The sequence below is a fragment of the Pseudopodoces humilis genome, chromosome 9, assembly GCF_049639895.1.
Source record: "Pseudopodoces humilis isolate 2021_Gansu_Grassland_sample_001 chromosome 9, ASM4963989v1, whole genome shotgun sequence".
Classification (NCBI taxonomy): domain Eukaryota; kingdom Metazoa; phylum Chordata; class Aves; order Passeriformes; family Paridae; genus Pseudopodoces; species Pseudopodoces humilis.
This window is the reverse complement of record NC_142208.1, coordinates 29,911,273-29,935,758: the sequence shown is the minus strand read 5'-3', so window position 1 is coordinate 29,935,758 and position 24,486 is coordinate 29,911,273. Positions and strand designations below refer to the sequence as shown.

The following is a 24,486-nucleotide window of genomic DNA, read 5'->3' as shown; positions in this document are numbered from 1 at the left end:
GTTCTTACTTTTAGCATTTAAAATAGATTTGTCCAAGTTTGTGTTCTTGTAAACGGCCTGCAGGATGTGTGCCATATGTAAGCAAATGACATTTGAAGTACCAACACTTTTAGCATATTTGCAGAAATTGGGGGAACTAATGGTAACCTACTGAATCCTCTTCCTTTGTCTTTTTTTCCCTGCCAGAAATCTTGTTTCAGTAAGTCACTGAAGCTCAGAATGGTTGTTGTTGGTTTGATGCTCCAATGGAAAACTATCTTTATAACAGATTTGAGAGAAGGTGTATTGTATTGGCAGTTGCTGGTAGTAATTGAAAAGTAGTTTATTAGTGCTTAAAAATCCTCAAACCTACAGGTACCTATTCACTCAAAACTTGGCATTGCTTTCCCCTGTGCTTTCCTAGCTCTTCCTTTTCTGCCTAACAAAATCTGAGCTAAGTCTGTATTTTGAGGGGGTAAAATCATTCCTAACAGGAACAGGGTGAAGTGAGAAATGTGAGGTGGGTCTGTGTGGGAAGGTGGCCGGTAGGAAGGTGGTGTGAAGTTTTGTAGAATCAAAACACTGGGTTCATCTTGGTGGTTTTTTTGCCTACCCTTATAATGCTTGCTATTACTTTAGTAATTCAAGAACTATAAAGGAAGATTATGAGTACAGTACCAGATCAGCCAGTACTTGAACAAGGCATATTTTGACTTAGTTATTTGTGGTATACTCATAAACCTAAACGGTGGCCAAAGTGATTTAATAACCTCATATTTTTCATGCACAAGACTTTTTTTAAAAAGTATTTAAAAGTGAGTATTTTTATGTGGCGTGTTTCAGAATGGTTTTCCTCAAGAAGGAGTTAATGAGGGAGAAACTTGGAACCAAATTAAAGTTAGAAGTTGAATTGGATTTCAGGAAAATAGCTGGAGTGTTGAGTTGTGTTTATTCACAAAGAGAACAAAAGAAATGTCTTTCTCATGGCTCTGTACGAGGCTGTTGCTCGTACAGAACTGAAGTGTCTTGAATCAGAGCGTGGAGCTCCCTCCCAAAGTGTGTGCTGACAGTTAAAGGATGCTTAATTATTTATTTGAATTTCTGAAACTCTTCAGTTCAGCTCCATGTGACTGTTTCCTGAACATATTGTGATCCCTGAATGTGACAAGCAGATGCCTCTGATGGTTGAGCAAGCAGTACTTATGAAAGACTTCTTTCTCATGAAATGGCAGGGACATCCTGCAGGCTGTGCTGCTCTTGTCCTGCGATTTGTGAGTCTCCACACAAATAACTGCTGGGAGGCTGCATCAGTGACAGAGGATGGAAACCAAGGCACAAGGCAGTGCTAGGAAATTAGAACAATAAAGACAGAAAGAAGGAATACCCTGTAAGAGGTTTTTGAGTTTTTTTCAAAAACTTTAGTTCAGATGCTGTGATATCATTCTTTGTGCAGGGTTGTGGCCCTTGCTGTTGGGATTGCCTTTGTGTGTCAGCCATGTATTGGGGCTGCAGCTGTGCAGCCTCTCCCCCTCTTTCTCTCCCTCAGATCAGGGCTGTGTCCTACAGCAGAGCACTATCACTCAAAAACCAAATTGGTATTTATAAGTCAGCATTTTCTAATCAAAGAGAGAGAATCATGTGGTGAGATAGTCAGTGTTTTACACACGTTATCTTGAACATGAACTCCTTTTCCTGTGAATCACATGCTGCAGTGGGGGAAATAAAGCTTAGGGGCAAATGTTTAGAATACCTGTATCTTTATTTTTATTCAAGAAGACTGGCTAAACCTAAAGTTTCCTACGAAGTGAGAGAAGAATCAGTCTGGGTAACTAAAGTGAAGTGTTCAGGGTGCGCCAACGACACTGTCATAAAAAGTTTAAGCTTTAGGGTCAAAACGTTATTTTCATCTTTCTGTGCTGTGATGGTTATGCAGATAAACATGCTGTGTGATTTTTACCAGCTTCCCACTTTCTCAAAATTATCTATGCTAGTAGATGTAACTCATTCCTCACATATTCCTGTGAAGCAGTTTTTGTTTGTATTGTCCAGTCTGCTACATTCAAAAAGCATTAGTAGCTCTTACTCATTCCTTTTGACCAGTGAATTTGTAGGAATGGCAATATTTCTCTTTTTGAAGAGTGTTAAAGATTCATTATCATCCTGTTACCATTTTTATATTTTTGTGTATTCATGTTGTGGAATTTGAATTAAGAGAGGTTTCTTCTGTATTTTTCAGGTTCAAGCCATTTTTTCCAATTCAAGTATTGCCATCTGCGGAATATGAAGACCGAGACCTCTGTATACAGGATTTGCTATTGACAGAAGGTCGACTGAAGGTCACGTTAATTGAATGTACAAGGTATGTTTTTGTGCTCATTCTTGACTAAGCAAGGACCTGTGTTTGCTCAGTTTGTAGTAATTATAGTTGTAGGCCAGTTCTGATTGTCGAAGTGGAAGCTTTGGTGTTATGACTGCACTTTAAACAAGAAATGTACTTGTCTTGAAGTAAAAATGAACAAATGAAAGTTGCAGTTACTTTCTGAGGCACTTCTGGTTTATGTCGGGCAAGCCTTTGCCTTTCTGAATTTTGCCTGGTTACAAGCTAATCAATGCCTCCTCTTACTTGCTTGGTTTGCTTTTCTGCCACACCAAATTATGAGTCTCTTTCCAGGACAATGTAAGTGTTGTAATTATATTACTGTATTATGTAAGCAAAGGGAAATAATTATTTCACTCAGTCTTACTTAGAGAAATCCAATTCACTTTTATATGGCATTATTTATTGTCTTGGTCTTGAACAAAGTAATGGAAAGAAATACAATCTACTTCCTTCATGGACTGAAGAGAATATTATTCTCTTCAAAGCTGGAGAAAAGGTGTGTGGGCTCTGGGTTTATTGGGGTTTTTTTGTCAGGCCTCTTGGTTCATGTTAGATCTTATCCAAGTAGTGCTAAGGCTTTGATCTAGTTATGTGCAGTTCTACTCTTTATGAACTTAACTGCTTTGCAGAAAGACTCTTCTTTTTTTAACCTCTTCTTTTCATTGCTTGTCATTTTTCATTGCTATATCAACTCTGCCTTGCACTTTCTTTCTGTAGCACTGTGCAACCATTTGAGCTGTATTTGCTGTACTGATGTGACTTATCAGTGGTCAGGATTTCCTGAAGATAGTCTTCTGCTTCTAAGGGTTCTTTGGTGGCAGCAGAAAATATATTTTTGTGATAAAATTCCTGCTTACCTTGTCTCCCTATCTTTGTGGTGTTTTCTGTGGATGATCCAAGGATGCTAAATAACTTTTAAATCTGCATTCCTTGGCTTCCGGGAGTATTTCCCCTTTGACTGTTCTCAGTAAGGGAACTCTGATCTCTCTTCCTAGCAATTCTCCAATTTCAGCCCAGTGATGCATTTGTTTTTATCCTGTGGACCAGAATGACCACCTTACACTGTATGCAGTTGTTCTTGGTTTGGAAAGTAATCTTTTAAATGTTGTATTTCCTGAATCTGAAGCACTGTGCAGCATCAACTCCTGAGTTTCTTTGCTCAGTCTGACAAGAGAACCTTAGATTGCTCAGTCTGACATAATTCTTAACTCAGTATTTTCAGCTGTCACAGGTGCTTATCAGATGGCTGGGAGAGGATGCAGTTGCTGATTTGTCAGGTCTGACATAATCCAAGTGTTCTATGCAGCTTGGAATTTTTAAACACACACTTGAAAATCATCTCAACAGACGCTTCTCAGCTGAGATATCTGACTCTTGGACCCACAGTAATTCCTCAGATCTTCCAGTTGTCACATTCTTTTTCTGAACTAAACAGCTACAACTGCTGTCCACAGAGTCCCTAGTGAGTAAATATTCTTGCTTTGCATCTGAAGAGGTTGATGAGATAGAAAGAGAAATAGAGAATTTGTGTAGTGAAAGAAGAAACATACAATATTTACAAAAGTAACAGTGATCAGATTTCCCTTTTCCACCAGGCCTCTATGAGCTGGTGTGGAGGTTGGCTGGGTCAGTTCCCAGTGCAGCGCTGTGTACTGACATCCAGGGCTTTTTTACTTACATCTGCCATAGGAACCTGAACATTTTTCATTCTTTCATTCTCATTCCAGAATGAAAGATCACTTTAATTTCTCTGTGGTTTTCAGTTTTGCTCAGTGCCCCAGAAGGTTTTATATTTTCTCAGTACGGTAGGTGATCCTTGACTTCTTTACAGAATTTGAAAGTGGAATTCTTCTATCTAGTCAGGTAATAGAGTTCTGCTGCTTCTCCCATCTATGTCAGGATATCAGTGGTGAAACTATAGTGGTGAAATGTTTAGCAAACTTTTTCTATATTGGGAATGGCTTGTTTAATTAAATTATACTCTTCATAAGACCAAAAACTTGAACTTTTCACACTTCTTTTGTAATTGCAGGCTTGACCATAGCAATTTTCTGCTGTCATGCTGTTGAAAGAAAAATTAAATTTGCTCATAAATTAATGAAAGGATAGGAACTTTGGTTTAAAGAAATAATAAGGAAGATGTCTTTTGACATCAAATCTTTTGATTTGAATATGTCTTGCAAATCTGACCTGTACAAAAACCTCAAGTTTTCAAAAAATGCCCTCAAAGAACATAATTGTTGTAAAAATGCTGTTATCTGTCATTATCTTAAAAACTTTTAAGAAACACGGAAAAACAAAGCAATATTCTGTTAAATTTTGGGGTTTTTTTGTTTCTTTTTAAAGAAACACTGTGAAGTAGCATACCTCATAAACTCTGATTTTATTAGGCAAGAATACACTTCCAAAACTGTGCCATAAAGTGGGCACTTTGCAGTCTGTGAGATTTGGATATCTCTTTAAGATATAGTCATATATAATAATGTCAGTCTTTATGTGCAGCTGTCTTACAGGATACAGCACCTTTGTTTGCATATTAATGGAAATACTGTTCAAACAAAAATTTTCTTACTGTAGCAGAAGTTAAAATTTCACCTTTGTCTTTTTGAAATGGGAAGTTGAGCTCCAAACTCCAGCATGAAGAGCTCTTTAAAATTTAAGTGTGTAATTTGGCTATCTTGTGATGTGTTTGATCACTTTATACCAGGTTAGCAGGTGCTGTTAACCCCCACTGTAAGGTGAAATCACAATATGGCTCTTTGTTTTGCTTGTGACTTATGTTGCAGTTTTGGTTAAAAATTGTTCTATTCCTGTTTTGAGCTATCTCATGTGCTTGTTTTTCTATCCAGTACAGCAAAATAGAGGTGTTTACCCTTGAGTTGTCTTAACTTTACCAGTTCTGATTATTGGTAAAAGTTGTCTTCGATAGCTTTACTTAATTTTCAAAGTATTTTTACTAAAAATCTCCACATCTGAAAAATGAGGTACTTCTTGATTATAAGTATTTAACCTAGAAACATTATTTAACAATGTCAAGATAAACAGAGAAAATTGACATGTTCTTCTGACAGCTTTTGTCTGTATCATCTAAAGAGTTGTATAACACATCACAATCACAGATAAGATACTTGAGATGAAAGCTTAGAAACTGTTCTTGTCAAACATATAGAAAGTATATATTTCTATATAGAATGTATATAGGAAGTTTAGGGGAGAATTAAAATCTAACAGCTCTTTTGAATGAATAAGGTCTATTTGAAGTTATTTTCAAATATTTATCTGCTTCCAGCTCTGTGAGATAAGCTGTGAACAACTAGATTGCTGTTCTATAGCCTCAAGTTTATAGTCCAGGTTTTATTTTCTTTCATAGTACTAATATGTGTCTGAAAAGCTTTGTAGCCTTCTGGAATAGGATATCATGCATGAAGAACCACTCTTTGTTATAAGTGCTACAAAAATCATAGATAAGAGGATCCCAGTTTAATGAAATACAAATATAAGCAGTAGTAAACTGTCTTAATCTACAGTAGCACTCTCTTAAACCAACAAGAGCTTCACATGGGGATGTTTAGGACTAAAGTGGAAGATTCTCGTGGCTACTGTTGCTCTTCTTAAAATAAAAGGGAAAAATGCCAATTGAACACTTTATTTAAAAACAAACCAACTAACCCCGCCCCCAAAAAAAGAAAGGAAAGCACTGTAGAAAAAAAAAGGTGACTCAAAAAACCCTGTAGCTAAAAATTCTGTTATATTTTTTATTTTTGGAGTTGTTCCACTAGAGGGTGGCAGTGTCTTTCCTTTGGTGTAAGGCTGTGCAATCTGTTCTCTCTGGACTTCTGTGTATACACATTGGCAATAAAAGTGTATAGATGAAGAATAGAGACTTTAATGTGATACCTGGGGTATATGTAATGATACTACAGTTCTTACCATAGGCTTTTCTATTTCAGGTTACTGATGTTTGGATCCTATGAAAGAGAAACAAATGTTCATTGCACAATGGAGCTGAGCAGTAATGTTTGGGAAGAAAAATCAAGAAGTTCTATTAAAACGGTAAGAAAAAAAAGGGTGTCATCTTTGCATATTGCAATTTGTCTTATGCTCTTGATACATTGTCTAGAAAGTGTGTCTTTAGGCAGTGAAATGAGTGATATACCAGAAAAAACCAAACCCAAAACACAGCAGATCAGTTATTTAATTTTTAGTCAAGTTACCATGTATGGATCACATCACGTTCAGTTCTCATAACTGTGCTTGAAACTGTACCTGGTTTGAATATACTGTCCAGCTGCATTAAAACAAACAATGGGAAATATACATTTTTATAGCCCTGTTATATTTGGGTGGGGCAGTGTTTAGAAAGCAGTGAGATTCACCTGTCTTTGCGGGGCCAGCATTGTAAGGTAGTGTTTTACTAATTATTGCACTTGATAACGGGAGTTTAGCAGCATACAGTGTGCTGATTGCCTGCCTTTTTCCTGTGTGTGAGGGTGAGAATGACCTTTTTCTATTTCTTCGGAGAAGAGCTGGGATGTATGAAAGAGCCTTTTAGTTTTACATTAGAGGGATATTGTGTTAGTAATCAAACTGAATTGGGCTTGTGCTGAGCAATAAGTAGTGTGCTTATTGAAGAAACCCCCCCCAAAGCTTTAGAAAGACTTCATGTTAACGGTTGGTTTCATGTAAAGAAATCACTGGAACAAAAATCCCTGTCATGTGTTTTACCCTCTACTGAGTGCCACTAACTCAAGCCTGTGCCTTTGTTACATCTGACTGGAGTTGTGTTTGGAGACCAGCATCGTTTTCCGCATCTTGGAGCAGCAAGAATCCAGAATTTCAACATCTCATTCAGTTGTCCACCATTAAATTCCACTTTGCATTGGGTCTAAAATCCTTGTAACAAATGCTGTGTTATTTGTTTTCAGCTTACTGTATATTATGTTTTGCCAAAAAGGGTGTATGGCTGAGCAGCAGCTGCGTATGAAAACATGCACAGATCTGCAGGGTTGATGCTCTGGCAGTGAAGGTGGCAGTGCATTGATTTACCAGTACACACTTCTAGACAAATGAGCGTGTGATTATTTTTAGAAGTTGAGTAGCAGTGTTAGAACACATTCTTTTACACTCTAAAAAGAGAAGAGGAAAGGAAAAATGCTCTGCAGACACTGTGGCACTGATGTGTTTGTGACAGCAGATGGCAGTAGGAGTAAACGAGTGAGGGTGGAAGGGCTTTTTTTAAAACTATGGAAAAGTATTCAGGGAGAGACTCTCAAAAACTCATGTGTCAGTATCTAAAGTGAAATGGAAGGTTTTTAAATGAAGTGGCAATTTAAAAAAATGTCCTAAGGTTTTGGAAATGTGGCCCACAATGCCACAATGTACAGAGGGTTTTTTGTGCCTTTGTGGTGCAGTCCTTCATTAAGCATGTTCAAACACTGCTGGAGAGCAGAGACTCCTTAGCTTGGGGTGCTGCATCTCGAGCTCGGCTGGCACTGGAGAATTCACTGTGCCCAACCACCTTGAGCTTGAGGACTCTGGAATGGTGGCCTGGTTTAAAGTCTCGATATCAGACAATATTGAAAATTAGAAGCTTGCAGAACTACTTTTTGGTTCTCAATTTATATTCAGCAGATGTAGCGAAATCATGGAAATCTCTTTCCCTTAGGAAATCCGGTTAAATTTGCAAATTACAAAATGTTAGGACATCTCACTGAGTGGTAAGATTTTCAAAGGTCCTCAAGGAAACAGGAAGTGTTGCTTACACATTTAGCACTAGAACTTAGTTTGTTCTTTTCAGAAATATTAACTGTGTGATTAGTTAAATAGTAAGTTAGTTATAAGGAAATAATAATGTTATTTTTCCAAACAAAAAGTTTACTTCTATCCTTAGTTGTGATTATTAGCCCTAATGCAATATTAACCATAAGGCAGCTGATGGCAATACTTAATACCTTTCTAATATTAAATCCTTATTTTAATGAGCATATGTTCAGTACTTACTCGAGGTGAAGTTAGAATGAACAACAACTTCAGAAACTACAAAGAGGAAATAGCAGACAAAGTTGAAGTGAAAAGTTAAAAGATACATTCTGGTTAAACAAGGTCTAATTTGTACAAGCCTCACAAAGGCATGACAATACATCCCCTGATTCAGACTATGTTCTACAATGTTGCTGAGGACAATTCTTATAACTTTCTGTACTTCCTGACATTTTCATTCTTCTTATTGCGTTAGTAGTAGTGATAAAAGATTAGACAGGTTTAATACTTTGTAATGAATTTTGGCAAGACTTTAATCTGATCCCAGAATTTATAGAACATCAATAGATGTCACAATTGATTTTGAAAAAAGATGTTGTGTTATTGAATATATCTGGAGCATTATTGAAGTGTCTGTTACAATACAAAGGTGTCTCAGGTTTATGTTGGTCAAATCTGAAACATGAGTAAGACTTCAGAGAGTGATTTGGCACGTTCCCATGTGAAACACATAAACATCCTTAAATACTTTAATTACTAGTACATGCTACTGGAATTAACGTTAATCAGTGCACTGCTATGTAAAAATGATGTATGGCTAGGATACAGTAATTAGCATTAGCAGCATTGGATTACCTCACGGGTGTTCTATGTGAGATATCTCTAAATAATGAGATTCATGCTTGTAGATGTGAAGTGGAGGCTATATCATGAATGTGGATGGTTATATCCACTGCACTGCCAGTCAGCAGTACCAGGTTGATTTCTACAAACAAAAAGAACAGTTGTATTTCCCTTGGAGCACATCTGTTCAGAGTGAGCCCTGGGCCCTCTCTACCCTTGGTGAGGCTCTTGCTGTGACTTTACCAGTGGCAGCACTTCCTGTGTAGTGTTGGGGAAGAATAGCATGATTTTTTCAGCAAAAATCAAAGTTTCTTTATGTATAAAAGGAAAATATAGTCTGCTTTCTTTAGAACTGGCAGAAGAATGGACATGGAGATGAACTTTTGAAGTATGAGTAGCAGAGACCTGAGGTAGCTTTGTAAGTACCTTGTGCATTGAGTGCAGTGCCTTGACTGCTCTGGAGGTGCTGGTGCTTTTCTCTGGATCCACCTCTGTAGAGGAGAATGACTCAAAAGTGCAGTTATATTGAAGTGAGAATCTTTTTTCTTAAGAAGTGCTCTGCAAATCTTTGTAGTCATGCTTCTTTTATCTACATACTGATTTTTCTGATAAAGATTAAGTAATTTTCTAGAAATAGTGTAGAAACTATTGCAAAGGGATTGGTATCTTCTGTTAGTCTTATACCTGGAAAACTGTATGTAAACTGTGAATGGTTTGTGCTTTTTACTGGTTGTAAGAATATGAAGTAATGAGGAGGGATTCTCAACTGCACATCAAAAATGTACCTGTTCTAAGTTTTTTCTTAAAGTCTTTTTTATAGAAATTCAGGAGCACAAGAGAACCATTATTGATCATTAAATAAGTAAACCCAGGAAAAATATAAGGGAACATCTTTAAACTCTGGTGTCAGGTATGTTGTCTGAAGTGGTACTGTAAGAATAACCACAGGTTCATATTTCTCCATAGTTTCTTATTTCTACAGGCAGTAAATATTGGGGCTTTCTGCTTGTTGATGGGGTTTCTCCATTACAATTTTTTGAAATCCCTTTTGTAAATATTAACTTTAGCAATACTGAAACTGCATTTCATATTCTGCAAAGTAAAAATTTCCATCTAAAATGCCACATCTGATGGCCCATAGGATTCACTCTTGTAGCAGTTGTCTCAGAAGCACAGAAATATCTACTGAAGTAATCTAATAATACAATGAATTAAGGAATTAAGATAAGCATCCCAGTGCTTTTTTATGAATACTGCTTGATGTTTTTTCCAGTTCATTCTGAACATTGTGGTCAGCACTGGACTAACTCAAGGGGAGGACCTATAGCAGCATCTTTCAATCCTGCACTCTAAAAAAAAAGAGCAATATTTCTCAGCTTTTCGTAAAATTAAATTTCCTTTATCAGGGATTAAGGGAAACTTCAAGGTATTCCAGTACCATAACATATGAATCTAAAATGAAAAATAATGTAAATCAAATCCAGCACCTTCTGAAATGAGTTGCCTGAAGGTACTAAACTATAATGTCAAAATTTAAAGCAACTGTGAAATGTTAATTTGTGAATACACGGAGCTAAATGCCTCACAGTTGGCATTTCACTGTGCTTATTTAACAGCCTGCCATTTCAACATTTAATCCTATCAAAAGAAAGAAGGAGGATTAAAGCAAGAAAAGCTTTTTGAAAATGTCACTTTTTATGAAAATTCATGATCTTGTAAAACTTGGTAATATTTGTAAATACAATGGGGAATAGTTCTGAGATTTGTGCCTTACATAATATTCTGTAATCTGTCTTTCAAATAAACTTGAAGGCCATCAGGATTTTTTCAGTCTCATCCTAAACACGGAAGCTTTTTGACTTGCGGCTTCAGAAAGCTTTGCTGTGACGAACAACCTTCTGTGGAAATGCACTGTAGTTCTTTACTGCTTGGAGACTGTTGAATAGGAACATTAAAAACCCCCCACCAAAACCCCATTAACAGAGGGGTTTATTTCAGTGTATATTCAGATAGTTCTTTAGAACCCAATGCCATTATTCCAGTCACAGCCTGACCTGGTACTTCTTACCTGCTCATCAGAAGCTGTCCTGTGCTGCAGCCTGGGCATAAACACTCACTGGGGCAGGCAGAAAGTGGAACTTGCCGTGCTCTGGCATTTGGCAGCAAACAGTACTAAATGTAGCATGTACATCCAAGTCTGGGGCTTCCCTGCACCTTTTTCTCCCTATGACCAATTCTGACATTGTGATTTTCTCTTGAGTGCTGCAGACATTGACTGCTCAGAACAAATCTGACTCACCGAATCTCAAATTTAAAATATTAGATGAGAAGATTAATGGATAAATTAATTTATAATAACTTGAGTGAGAAGAAGCTGTGTTCTTGTACTTCCTCACCCCCAGCTCTTATTAGGAGAGCTGCCATATCATGGCTAATTCATGGCCTTTGGATTTAGGAGGAGTTCTTCTGCTACCAGATACTTGTCTTGTATAGTGAAATAAGTTTGATTTGAAGCCACCCAATTCCAATTGAAATCTCCTGATTTTGTAGCCAAGTTGTATTGCAGATGCCATTGGTGATACTGTCTGTCCAGCTGAGGTCTTCCAAGTTGATACTTTGCAAGGTATTGACATCTGAAAACATGGCAGTGACCTCCTGATTCATCATAGAGTCATGAAAAAGGCTCCAGCCTTTTAGTTGGTTGTGCTGGGTGAATTGTCCTTAGTAAGACTTTTCTGTATGACTGTTGTAGGACAAAAGTTATGTGAAACTTCAGGCTTGCTCAGGGGTTAGTTGTGTTCTTTTAGTACTTTTTACAGAGCTGATATGAAAAGAATACTCTTTTTTGCTGTTTTTATGCATATAATAGCCAACCTGTAGTACAGATTCTGAGTTACCTTTCAGTTGACTATTTTATGTATCATCCTGATAGCACCCAGTTTGACTCTTAGTTGTAAGCTTGTCATACTTTTTAATGTACTGCTTCTTATTTAAAGATATGTAACTATTAAGCAAACAGTAAATTATACCTTTTCCTTAGAAATGCTTGTAAAAGTGCAGACTGTTTCAGTGTGTCACCAGATGTGGTGCTGGTGACTTTTTTCCCCTATTCTTGTTGCCTGTTCTGCTACATGTTTAAATACTGAATGCAGAAAAGAGCTTTAAGTGGGTTTTACAGCAGCTGTCTTGCTCATTTGTGAAGAAATTGATTTACAGTGATAGCTGATCTTGCTAAATAAATAGATGTCTGATGCATGGAAGCTAACTTTATTTGTATAAACAGTATGGCTTATTGTAAGAGATAACAGTGTTTTATTGACCAGAGTATACAAAGTGGTTTCTGGGTAATTCAGTATTTCTGGAATGACTTTTTAAATAATTTTGTTACATCCAATTGCAAAGTTGCATGGCCAGATGAGCTGGTAGCTTGTGTTGGAGGCTGCCTCACCTGGCTGAAGTGGGAGGGGACTTACTTAAGCACAGATATCTACAGCCACCTTTGGAAAAATAAGCTGATTCTATTCTCATTGGTTTGTAGCTTGTTTTCCTCTTCAGCCCTCCAGTTTACTTTTAAAATACATTTTCTCTGATAACCTTATAATAGTTAGCCTTTTCTTAACAAAGGTTGTTTCTTTTCAGAGTGAGAGACTGGGATCTGTTCTTACTAAGGAGGTAGTAACTGGATTGGAGCTAATTTACTCATCTGTACAGATTTTAGTGATTTTGCAGTGTTTCCTTACCAAATCAGGGCCTCATCAAGCTGGGCAGGTTGACAGCTGTTTTCCTTCCATTGGTGAGCAGTTATGGCTCCCAAAATAATGAAGGGGAGTCTGTGCTTGAATGTGTAATTACTGAACAGAAACATTTTCCAGAGAGAAAGCCTGGGAGTGGGTAGAAAGTTGTGGAAAAGAGGCCTGTGGCTGTGAGTAAAAATACTTGTTAAGAAATAGCAAGGAATTGGCACTTGGTGCTCACAAACTCTCCTAAAACCAGTCATCTTCCAAAATCTGTGGGAGATGTGTGCAGGTTTGACATGACAGAGTTGCAGAGTTGTTCTTTTCTGACTGCGAGTTGCTCAGTGGGAATGTGTCTGAGCATTACTGCCACAAGCAGTTCATCATCTGGAAGTTCATCTTGCAGTCAAGGAACAGAATATTATGTTGGAGTTTCAGCAGGTGTCAAAGGAGAGGCAAGTGCTTGTAGTTGTCACAGAACAGCTGATGTTTTACTTCTGCCCTTCAGGAATCTGAGAATGTCCTTGCTTCAGAGTATAAACATCTCACCTGTTTATATATTTTGGTGTGCATTAATAACTACTGAGAAGACCATACAAGAAATCTCAGTTGCTTGGCTCTGCTTCCTATTTTTTTATTAAACACTGCTGAAATTAACAATTACAGTAGCTTAAACAAAAGCATCACCAGGTTGCATAGCAGGAAGAAATTGGAAAGGAAATTTTTAAAAATATCATCAATAAATATAAAATAATTCTTTATTTCAACTATTTAACTAATAAACCTACCATTCTTTAACATAGGTATCTGGTGCCCTTCAATGGGATAGAAATGAATTTTCATACACCACAAATAGTTAGTTGATATCTAGTCATTTTAAATTTTGTGGTTCAAGTGTCAAAATACAGGCATAAAATGTGCTGAGTGACTGCAAAGAAAGCCTTTAATTTTGTGGGAGGAATTCCTTATTCTGAGTACACTCTAATGCATTGTAACTATTTTTATGAGGTCAAATGCTTTAAGTAGTTCAGATTCTTGGACTCAGTGTTGTTACATGTGTCACATCTTGTCTTCCTAGAATGTAATTATTTAACTGAACATTATCTCAAATCAACTGTTTGTCTTTTTTTCTTTCTTCCTCTTCAATCACAAGGTGAACCAGAAATTAGGTGCTTGTCTCAGTGTTACAAGTCCCTTCTAGGTCTGGTGGAGCTCAGCACAGGGAGGCCACATAGAGTGAAAGAGAACAGTGGTGAATTTATATTGTTATAATTTTCACTGGTTACTGCATTACCAGTCACTGTCGCTGTTCTATGGCCATAGAATAGCGGGAGTCAAATCTCACTTTGCAGGCAAAAGTGAATGTTAAGATAATTATCAGTGCTAGGTAAGTGATTCTTAGTGGTGACCAATGATCTTAAAAATAGTCTCCATAATTTAAAAAAAATGTATAAGCAAACATTTCATGAGGCAAGTGCAGTGCATGTCCTCCCAGAGTTCTGTAATGGCAGCAGAGAGTAATAAGAGAATAATGGGAGTGGGCAACAATTGTCCTGGAAAAGCCTTGAGGATCAAACCTGGAATTGCCAATTCCCATAATCCAAATGAAATGACTAAAAGGTCACCTGGTGTATTAAGGTTAGAGGGAGCAGAGTGATGCTCTGCAAAGGCCACCTGCAGATCAGAAGTGATAAGGAGTAAGTCATCATTAGAAAATGGAGCATTTCCTTTAATACAGTCTGGTTAAAGGCTGTCTCTGTCAGAGTTTGGGTGACATAAACAGAATTTATGAACTATGAGTGTCTTCACAGATACTTTAACCAAAAGTCAGTATATTCAGATCTATACTTATGTCATCCCTTTCCATTTTTAGATGCTTAGTTTAGAACAAAGATCATGTCTCTGCACCCTCAGATCCATTTGATGTTAATGGGAGCTTTAGCTTTTCCTTGTCTGAAGGAAAGAAAAGAAACCTAATTCCTTAGAAACCTGAGGCAGATACATAGAAATATTTTTAGTCTTTTGTTTGTTGGATTTTTTAAAATTACAGAAGCCATCTAAAAATATATATATTATAAATATGCATATGCACTTTTTATGTATAAGTTGTGCATATATATAAGTACATGCACTTAATAAATATATATAATGAAAAACATCAGTTGCTTTACTTCAGTTAAATATATATGGAAATCTGATGGATAACAGGTTGACTATGCATTAAAAAAATGTAGATACTTGCAAATACAATAAGTGACCCTTGAGAAACTGGAATTGACTCACTTGAAGTTCATCAGCAGAGTCAAGAAAAAACGGTTGATGTTTAGAGAGCAATTGCAGAAATCTCTTTCTAGGCTCCACAGTAGTTAAATCACACATCTGTGAGAATATATCAGGAATAGTCTGTACAGCAGCTTGTAAACTAAAAACAATCACTTTACATAACAATATGAGCTACATGTGAAGGGAGCATACAGGATTACAGTGTTCAGAACTTCTAATGCAAAAAAACATGTGGTTCATCTCCATTGTAAATCTCCCCCTTTCAAACCAGTGATCTCCACTGGTTTAAATCAAATGCACATTTACAATAGGATTTCATTGGACTAGTTAAGTGTACAGCAAGTAACTTGTGTAAGTCACAAAGTGCTGCTCAGTCCCATGGTATTTCTGTGAAATCTGGAGTACAGTTCTGTTTGAGCTGTGTAGTCTGTTCTTGGGGACTATGAAACACACCAATATGGCAATTACTCTATTTTTGGATTCAAGACTTGCATATAGACTGTAGATCAGATTCTCTCTATGGACTTGTACATATAAATAAATGAAAGTTTGGGAAGCTGATGTGCATTTTGCAAGCAAAGTGAACATTAGGGAGCTTAGGCTGCCCCTGTTAGCACAGGTACAGCCTCGGGACTGAGGGCAGCACTTCCACACCACACTCCTGGAGGTCTTGCTGGGCTCTGCTTCTGCTCTATCCTGGAATGCTCACGTCAGGATTAGCATAAGGAGCACCACTGCTGACTGGTGCAGCTTCCTCTGCAGGGAATGCACTGTTCCAGGAGCAGGGGCACATTCCAGTGCAAATCAAAGCAGAGGAGGTGGGGACCATGGGGTGTTCTGAGCAAACAGTGACTGTCAGCTTGGTGCAGGAGACCATGTGCAGTGATAAATACCTGCTCCAGTTCTGCTGCACAAACAGAGAGCGGAGGAAGTAGGACAAGAATAACACTACCAGCAAAGTCAGCTCACGGGAGTAGAGTAGCTGTGAGTATTTGGCTAGTGTGGAATCTTTAAAGTGCTTGATTAATGTATGTTGTTTACAGGTTTGAGAACCTCCCAGGAAATATGTGGTCATACTATCAGAAACATTAAGCAGAAAAATTGGCTGAATTCCAAGCATGTCTTTATAAATATATATAGTCCAAAGCAAGATTAAAATGGTATCTAGACAAGTTTGAGTTGAGTCAGTAATTTAGAGTGGAAGGGAACTCTGGAAGTAATTTGGTCCCAGATCCAGCTAGGTCAATGCCAAGCTGGCTCAGATGCTTTTCTGAACACAGCCAGGCATTGCTCATTGATAAAAAAGGTTTTTTTCTTCAAATTGTTTTTTCATTTTTGCTAAATAGTATGTGACAGACTATGATGTTACACAGGAAGGGGAGGGCAGGGCAGCAGATCTATCTGATTTCAACCAGTTAAATAAAAATAATTCACAAAAAGACAAATTTAGTCTTCAGACTAGCTGAAGAATATATCTGTAGGGATGGCTTCAGATGGAGTAAACTTTCTTTGTGTAGCAGGCAGTCCAGGCTGGAGGCAGTTTGTTTTAGCCTAAAAACTCTTAATTAAATTGCATCAAGATTACATCTGAAGTACAGACCTGCTGGAGAGAGAAAGTGATATTAAATTTCTTCATTTTGGCTACAGTGGGTGTTTAGCCAAAACATGGGACCATCTATGATAAATTTTTACTCCTTGCAAAACAATATCTGAGAATTCATTTTTTTAAACAAGTTTTTTGCCAATTTTGATAAACGCTTGTGTTTCCACTGGAGTTCTTGAAGCTTTCACTATTGGAAGAGAATCTGAAATAGGAGGTATTCTAAAAATGTTTGTAATAACTAGGAGCAAACTCTTGGCTGCTGTTGTGAGCAGAAGCATTCAGATTCTTGCCAACTGATGTGTAGAAGTGGGTGAGGAACCAGAAGTATTGGTTGCACAGTATTGAAGTAACCAAGAGTTGTAATTAATTCCCGAGCTTTAAAAATAGCTGCTAGGAGGAACAGATTTTATGATGGGTCATTAAAGCAATATTCCCTCATATCTAGTAATTGTAGTGAAAATAAATGAGATTTACCAGAAAATAAAGAACCTGATTCTCACTAAGAAGAAAAAATTCTACAGAGATTAGTTTTATTTCTGAATTTGTTTTAACAGATGGAAGCAGTAACCTGTAAAGGCACTAGAAATATGTCCTGGACACAATACACATTTTTCTGCACATTCAGAAATGGTTTAGTGGAGCAAAGGGTTCTTTTTTGATTTTGCCAAATCCTCAACCTGGTGAATAACTCTTCAAATGCTGAGGTACACATTTTAAATCTATAATAGAAAATACTCAAGGAATGTTGCTGTGGCTGCAGGAAGAACAGTGTAGGGAAAAATGCTGTGTGGGTTTAGACAGATTTTATCCTGGGCCTCCTTTTCAGCAAAGCAGTGGTAGAATGGGAGAGGTGCAAGCAAATTCTTTTCTCTTTCTTCTCTTCTGTCCATATCAGAAATAAATATTTGACATTGAGACTTGGCACTCTATCTTATTTTTTATTTTTGCATTTTACTGAGGAGTAATTTTACCAACCAGCTTCTGAAAGAGATTATTCCTTTTGAAAGCTAGATTGGTTTTTTTCTTGCTCTGTGCTGTCCTGATGACTGGTGTCTAGCAGCTCTACAGATTACGAGGTAAGCTTCAAGTGTTACGTATTGACAAATGCAAATTGCAGGAGTATAAATTTCTGCTGTCAATAGAACAGATGGAATTTTTTTTTTATTTCTCTTAAGGCAGCAGCATAAACCCAGAATAGGTGAGCAGTGGTTAATTTGTCATTATTGAAAAGTAAAAATTTTGCAAATAAATAATGAACTTGAAGTGTACAGTCATTTTTTAATGAATCTATAGGTACCATTTCTACATGGCATTTATTAAGGAAGGAATAGCAGTTGAGAGTGCTGAATGAGCAGGCAGTCAGTAGCTATCAATTGGTCAGAAATACTTGAAAGCAATGCCTTCTGTAAGAGAGAGAGTGTGGTTGATATGCAAAGTGTGCAGGAGTGCACTGTAGATGCAGACAAGCTGTTTTTGAGTTTCTATCACTTTGTCTCTTCCCCAGCATATCTTTAGTTCCATTTTTTGCATATTGCTCCCATTTATCTTGAATACTTTGTAATGTGAATGTTGGCTAGGGGTCTTATCTAGTGTAGAGATTTATTTTTAATTGGTTATTGTTAGTAGTGCAATTTTTTGTTATTTAAGAATTTCAGAAAATCATATTTTAGCCATGCTGCTTTAAGGCTGGTATGTCAACTGATGAGTGAGTGTCACTGAAATCTGGAGACATAACTTTGATATCCATTTCAAAGTGTCTTATTGCTCATTGGAAAAGTCTCATCTTTGTATTAATTTAGCTATGTCTCCTTTTTTGATACTTATGAGTGTCTGTATACCTCTACAATTCTTTTTCTTTTTTAAAGAAAGCACAGTTATTTGTAAAAGAGAATTTGAACTTCTGTTGGAAAAAAAGTTGTTTACCTAGGTAGAGACTTAAACCAAGAAGGTGGCCTAGCTTGGCCCTAGTCCTCTTTAGTCTCCTTCACTCTCTGTGTAATAAAACCATAGCTCTTCCAATAATTATTAACAACTCATTAGTTCATGTTATCATTATATTCAGGTTATGATCCTTGCATGCCAGTTTTAACCTTGTATTGCTTTCTATGCAAAATACTATGTCAACTTAGAAATGTGTTCTTGTATAAAAATGGCAAAAAAATCAATGATGCTTCTGCTGAAAGCATCTAAATTGCAGTTAATTTTGATGTTTGTCTGACTTAATAGTGTAGATTTACCTGAGGTTTAATTACTTTGTGATGCTCTTGATCAAATGGTATGAAAGTGTTTAAGTCACAGGCTGGTTTTGTGGACTTGGGGGAGTTCATGAGGAAGGGCAAGCTGTGCATGATGAACACATATGTTTATTCATTATGATTGTCTTTTGGTATAACTCCTAAGTAAAAAAAAAACATTGATAGTTTTGCTTTCTTAGCTCCCAAGTTGTCCTTTTTTTTTTTTTTTCATTTTTCTTGTGAAAAAGGGAAATCCTTTCTTAATATAATATATGCATGGATGTCTCTACCAAAATGTAACACTGTACACAAATAACTGAAAATTATCAATATTAAGTTACATCCACTGGTTTCTTGGTAGTTGATGTGAATTAAGTTTTATTATTCAGAGGTCATGGGAATGGGGAAATTAGAAGTGTTTTGCCGTCACAGTGAAGCCATGGATTTACAAACTGCAATTTTCTAGTCCAGATCTGATTTTTTTTCCCCAATCTCCTTTCCCTTCCCATCTCTATATACACAATCTTTTTACCCCTTTATTTTTCCCCTCCTATACCCTGACAGAATATAATTTTTCTGGTAGGTTTTTTTAGTGTGTTGTAGAGGATATAAAAAATACTGAACTCCAGCAGGAAGAAATTGGTTGTATAACCTTGGGAGCAAGCTGATGATTAAATTTGTAATTTTGTATCCTGAAGCTTTGCTGTTGGGAATTTTGTTGGGTTTACTCTTCTTTTTACTGCGAGGTATTTCATCATTCATCACATTGCACATCGTTTTTTTCTATAGAGTCCTAATGACTTAAGCCTGTAGGTTTTCAAATGAAATATTTTTTAAAGTAGCACTTCAAAAGAGAAACCCCAGACTTTTGAACACTTAGTTTTGAAAGTGCCATTTATTAACGATGCCTTTTTTTGGCTGTTTCACCAGTGCCCTTACAGTGATAATCAAAAAGGTAAAGTACCATAGTCTGAACCAAGTATTCAAATTACTTCACAAGTTTTCATCAACTTCTTGGATGCAATTTTCTTTTTCTTTTATAATAAGAGTCATTGAAATCATTAAGTAAGCTGAATCATTCCTACCTTCTTCAGTATGACTTTTTTTTTAAAGTTAAATTTATTTCTCAAGCCTTGTACAGTATTGACTAATCCTTTGTTCAATTTTCAATTTAATGACTGAGTTGTGAATTCTTTGGAAGAGGTAATTGGTCACAGTCCCAAACAAGCTGTGTTTCTGGTGACAGAAGAGAGAAGGGGAAAAGGGAAGTAGAAACATGTTGCGTTATGAAATTCCGTGGGTATTTTTCATATATATTTCACCAACTATCAATAAAATATGTTGCTAATTTAAAAATAATAGTGCATAAAACCAGAGTGTATGAAGTTATAGTGAGTGCTGAAGTAAAAGAAGTTTTTAAGCTTGACATAATTTCCTATTCATTCTTTCACTTACCTTACAAAAGGGAGATGAGGACATGGTATATATTACTTCTCTGAACCAGAAGATAGTGAAAAAAATAAAGGTCACAAGGAATGAACTTTTACTTCCACTATGAGTAGTGTTCTGCTTCTCTTTTAACTTTTTTTTGGGCTTACTCCTAATAAGCTGTTTCTGGAAGAATATTTCTTTTTAGCTCTTTTATGTGCTTTAAGTGGTTTGAGATCTAAAATTAGTTTCTGGAGAAGACGTAGTTACACAAATTGTTTTCTCATCATTCAGATAGCTGACTATAGGAAAAGGAAATCCTACTTTTTATTAGGCAGTTACGGTCACGTTGATTGTGTGGAAAGAACGCTGCAGACAAAGATCCCTTCTATGAAAAGTTCAGCTATTTGGATTTTCATGAAGTTTTTTTAGAAGCTCGGTTGCAAAGCTGGCTGGTATGTGGATTCTAATTTACAGCTGATGACCTGTTTCTAAATTATTCTTTAAATCTATTGGGAATTGATCTTTATGTGTATTAAAAAATAATGGATTATTTTTCAAGCGCACAGGAGATAGAGCTGGCTATTGATTTCTTTTGCAGAGTGAATTGTCAGTATTTGACTGAGTTGATGTAAAGATATTTTCAGTTTAATAGTTGTGGCAGTTTTTATAAGTGATGGTCGTCGGTAACAAAATGAAAATCTGGTTTCTAGGTGTGCTGTTGTCTTGGTGCTACTAATCAGATGTGACACTGAGCTGCTGTTTCACTGCCTGCCAGCAACTTGTGCCCTATAACCATAAATAAATTGATTTGATGTGATGTGTTCAACAAAATAACCAGAAATAGATGTATGGTCATGGAAACCTTTACTGGTTGTATAGTTGTGTGTTTATACTGCAGCATTTTGTCCAGAATTTAATTGAAAACAACTCAGTGTGGTTTGGCTGCCTTTCTAGGTACAGAAAGATTATTATATACAAAATGTTGGCCTTCTCACAGCAATTATTTGGAATAAGTTAAATATAAATCCTCTTTTCTTCTGGCCACGGTAACGTAGAATTTCAGAGAAGTGTTGGTCTGGTTTTACCGGGCAAAGGGTGGGGCTGGGGCTTGTACACAACAGGAACTTCATTTTGATACAGATGGGTCTTCTGTTATCTCTGAAGAGCTGTTAAGATCACGACTCATATTACTACATCTGCTTTAGTTCCTTGGGCTTAGCTAGTTCAGTGGGAATGTGGGACTCTGGACACTCAGTGGGTTTTATTCAGGCTTGTGCTTTGCTTGAGTAGCCATCTAGCCATTAATGATGATGAGAAATGTACCAGTAGCCAAGAAAACAGTGTTTCTGCAGTGCAGAAATAAAACTGTTCTCTTAAGTTCTATAATATTTCAAATTGTATGAATATGGAGGTTCTAGGTGCATGTGAGGTCCCTGTTGGTTTGGCTGTGTTATTGATAAGAGTGTAATTTGTATTACCTGCAGTTTTAATGCTTTGTTTCTGAGAGAGTAGCTTTTCTGTCAGAAAAGTAACTTCTAAGCCCTTTAAAATGTGACTTTTAAGCCCATTATTGAAATCTAAGAGTTGCTACTTTTTAGTGAATATAAATTATATTGTATATCTTATTTCCATGGAGACTAGCCTCTGTGATGTATATTCTTTTAATCACAATGGGTAATAGCTTCTCATATTTTTATTTTTGATGGCAATACCCATGTCAGTATTCAGATAGTTAATGCTGCTGGGTCCGATAGTCAAAATTGCCAAGCAGTTTCTCTGTGAGAAAACTCTTCACTGTGGCCATTATTTCCATTATAAAGAGCTGATAGTCCAATATTTGGAGTTTACTGCAAGAAGATTAATAGTAGCTATCTTATCACCATTCATTAGATACTTCCAAGATACATATAAGTAATTACTGTTTTAGAGGTTTTACTTTAATGTATATACTTGAATGTTTTCAGTTTTTTTGCTTCCATCTTGGAGATGAGCAAACCCCTGGGTTGAGCTCTCTCATGTGCACTGATTCACAGTGCACAAACTCACAGGCTTTCATCAATCTCCTTTATCTGTAATTGGCAATGCAGTGATTCATAACAAGGTAAAGTTTTTATTGGGATGAATGTCGCACATGGTATTATTAATGAACTTGGTAACCTTATTTCAGTATTTCTTTTTAGATCACTGGAGTTTTGTATAAAATATTTATATGATGACCAAGTAATGCTCAGGCATTATTGGAGGAAGCCTTTTTCCTATCAAAGGCTTATATATAAAGGTGATATAACATTAGGAAAATAAAAAAATAGATATTTTCCAATTCTTCAGAGCCAAAGGAAATCATCGAAGTTGGGTTTAATCAAGACTAGAAGGATGTCAGTGAGTAACAGCACTTAAGAAAGAGCTATATTGGTGTTTGTGCTAAATTGCTCTGCAAAGAAGAGCTCCGCCTATAACTGAAGGCCTTTATTTTACCTGCTTTTGACACTTCAAAGTTAAATGTAGGTTTTCTGCTGCCTTGTTTGTCTTTAACTCCTCCATTCAAGTCCTGTAATTGCTGTAAGAATGCCCCAGCAATTCATGATAATTGCTAAACAGTTTGCTTTTTGCATGTCATGTAACCTGCTTCACCGTGCAATTGAAAGGTGCAATTTTTTAGGAGTAGTTTAGCCAGAGTATCTGCAATGTGTCAGAAGTATTTGGGGAAAATAAGATACAGCTCCTCATTCTGTTCAGTAACAAGCCTCTTCTGGATTTTGCTGATGTCAAATGTTTTCAGTGCTCATCAGGCAGACATGCAGATGTTTAATTTTCCTACGATGAATTGTCACATTTATTTTCAGACAAATAGCTCATGATGGTGAAGTTAGACATGTGCATAACATTTGCAGTATTGTGGCCTTAATGAATTACTGTTTTAAATATGATCTAGGTCCAATATGTAACTCATTTCAGAATGAAATTACCATCATATTTTATAACTTGTATTTTTTGGGTTTTACAAGTTATTGTGTAGAACAGAAAATTAGTCCCACTGGCTTGCTATTTAAGATGACTAGTAAGAAAAAAATATCAAGACCTTTGTCCATAACTTCTTCCTAAAAGTAAAACAAACCAAATGGGAAAAATGCAGTGTCCATCTGAGATCGTTGTCTCCCAATGCACAGACTGGAGTTCACAAGACTGCAAAGATAAACAGCAAAAAAGTAGAACATCCCACTTACCATTTTTCACTGTTTTACAGTCATAAAAAATCTGGTTTTCCTAGTATTTCACAAAACAGCTGCTGGCTATTCGTTCAGTGACACTCAATGAGGCACCAAAGTGTAGCCAGTCCTGTAGAGCTGCTCCAGCTGATAGGGTATGGAATGCACAAATACGTCAAAAATGCAGAAATTGCAAAATGGGCAATGTTGAATCAAAGGAAAGAAGCTGAAGAACTTATTTTCTGATACTGCACTAGATGTTTTCTGATATTTGTACTAGAAAAATTGTGTGAATAATTAGTCTCAAGATGATTTTGAGTGTTGGCTGATTGCTGTGTGTTACTGCTGAGAATTGTTTTCAGAACAGAGTGTGTTTTCAGAGGTTTTGGAGAGAAGGGTGAGCAGTGTGAAAAGTTAAATTTTCTTAGGGGATTAAGCAAGTGAAGATCTGCTCAGGGCAGGTGTGAGTACAGAAAAACCCTCCTGATTTATGGGGTTTCAGCACAGAGTAAGTGCTGCAGTGGAGGAAGGCAGAACACCAGGTTCAGCAAAAAACAATTAAGATTGTCTAAAATTTTAAGGATCAGCCTGGTCCAGAAAGCCACTACAAACACTCCAGTGAACATTGCGTAGAAGTAAGGAGTGGTTTAACTAGCAAATATGTGGCACAGAACAGAAAGAAAAATTAAGAAAATGTGGTTGAAATTTTATTTTTATTGGTGATATCTCCTTATGGTAGAAGTCCTTTCTAGTATCTTTTCCAAACTTATTTTGGTTTTGCATGTTAAGCTTTTAATAGTATCATCAAATTTCTTCTTTCAGGCAAAATGGACATAAGAATATCTTTTTGGCACTTGTTCAGTTAGGACTGTAAAAGGAATTGTGAAAAATCAATAATTGGGATTGCTGTTCAACAGGATTTTTTTTTTATAAGCAGCAGATAGTTTCCTTTTGAATTCTTATTGAAAATTCTAGTCACACATGTGTATATATATTTAAATGTTTAAATGTATTGATAAACTGAATTATTTTG

The 24,486-nt window shown here is 36.5% G+C and overlaps 1 protein-coding gene across 1 annotated transcript in view; it reads left to right on the top strand.

The window, feature by feature from the left end:
• Window positions 1–24,486, top strand: part of PDZD8 (PDZ domain containing 8) — a 52,201-nt gene that overhangs the window by 14,883 nt on the left and 12,832 nt on the right. The window contains exons 2-3 of the mRNA XM_005520779.3: window positions 2,216–2,338; window positions 6,310–6,412. Coding sequence (XP_005520836.1) covers window positions 2,216–2,338; window positions 6,310–6,412 — 226 coding nt within the window. The remainder of the gene's footprint in view (window positions 1–2,215; window positions 2,339–6,309; window positions 6,413–24,486) is intronic.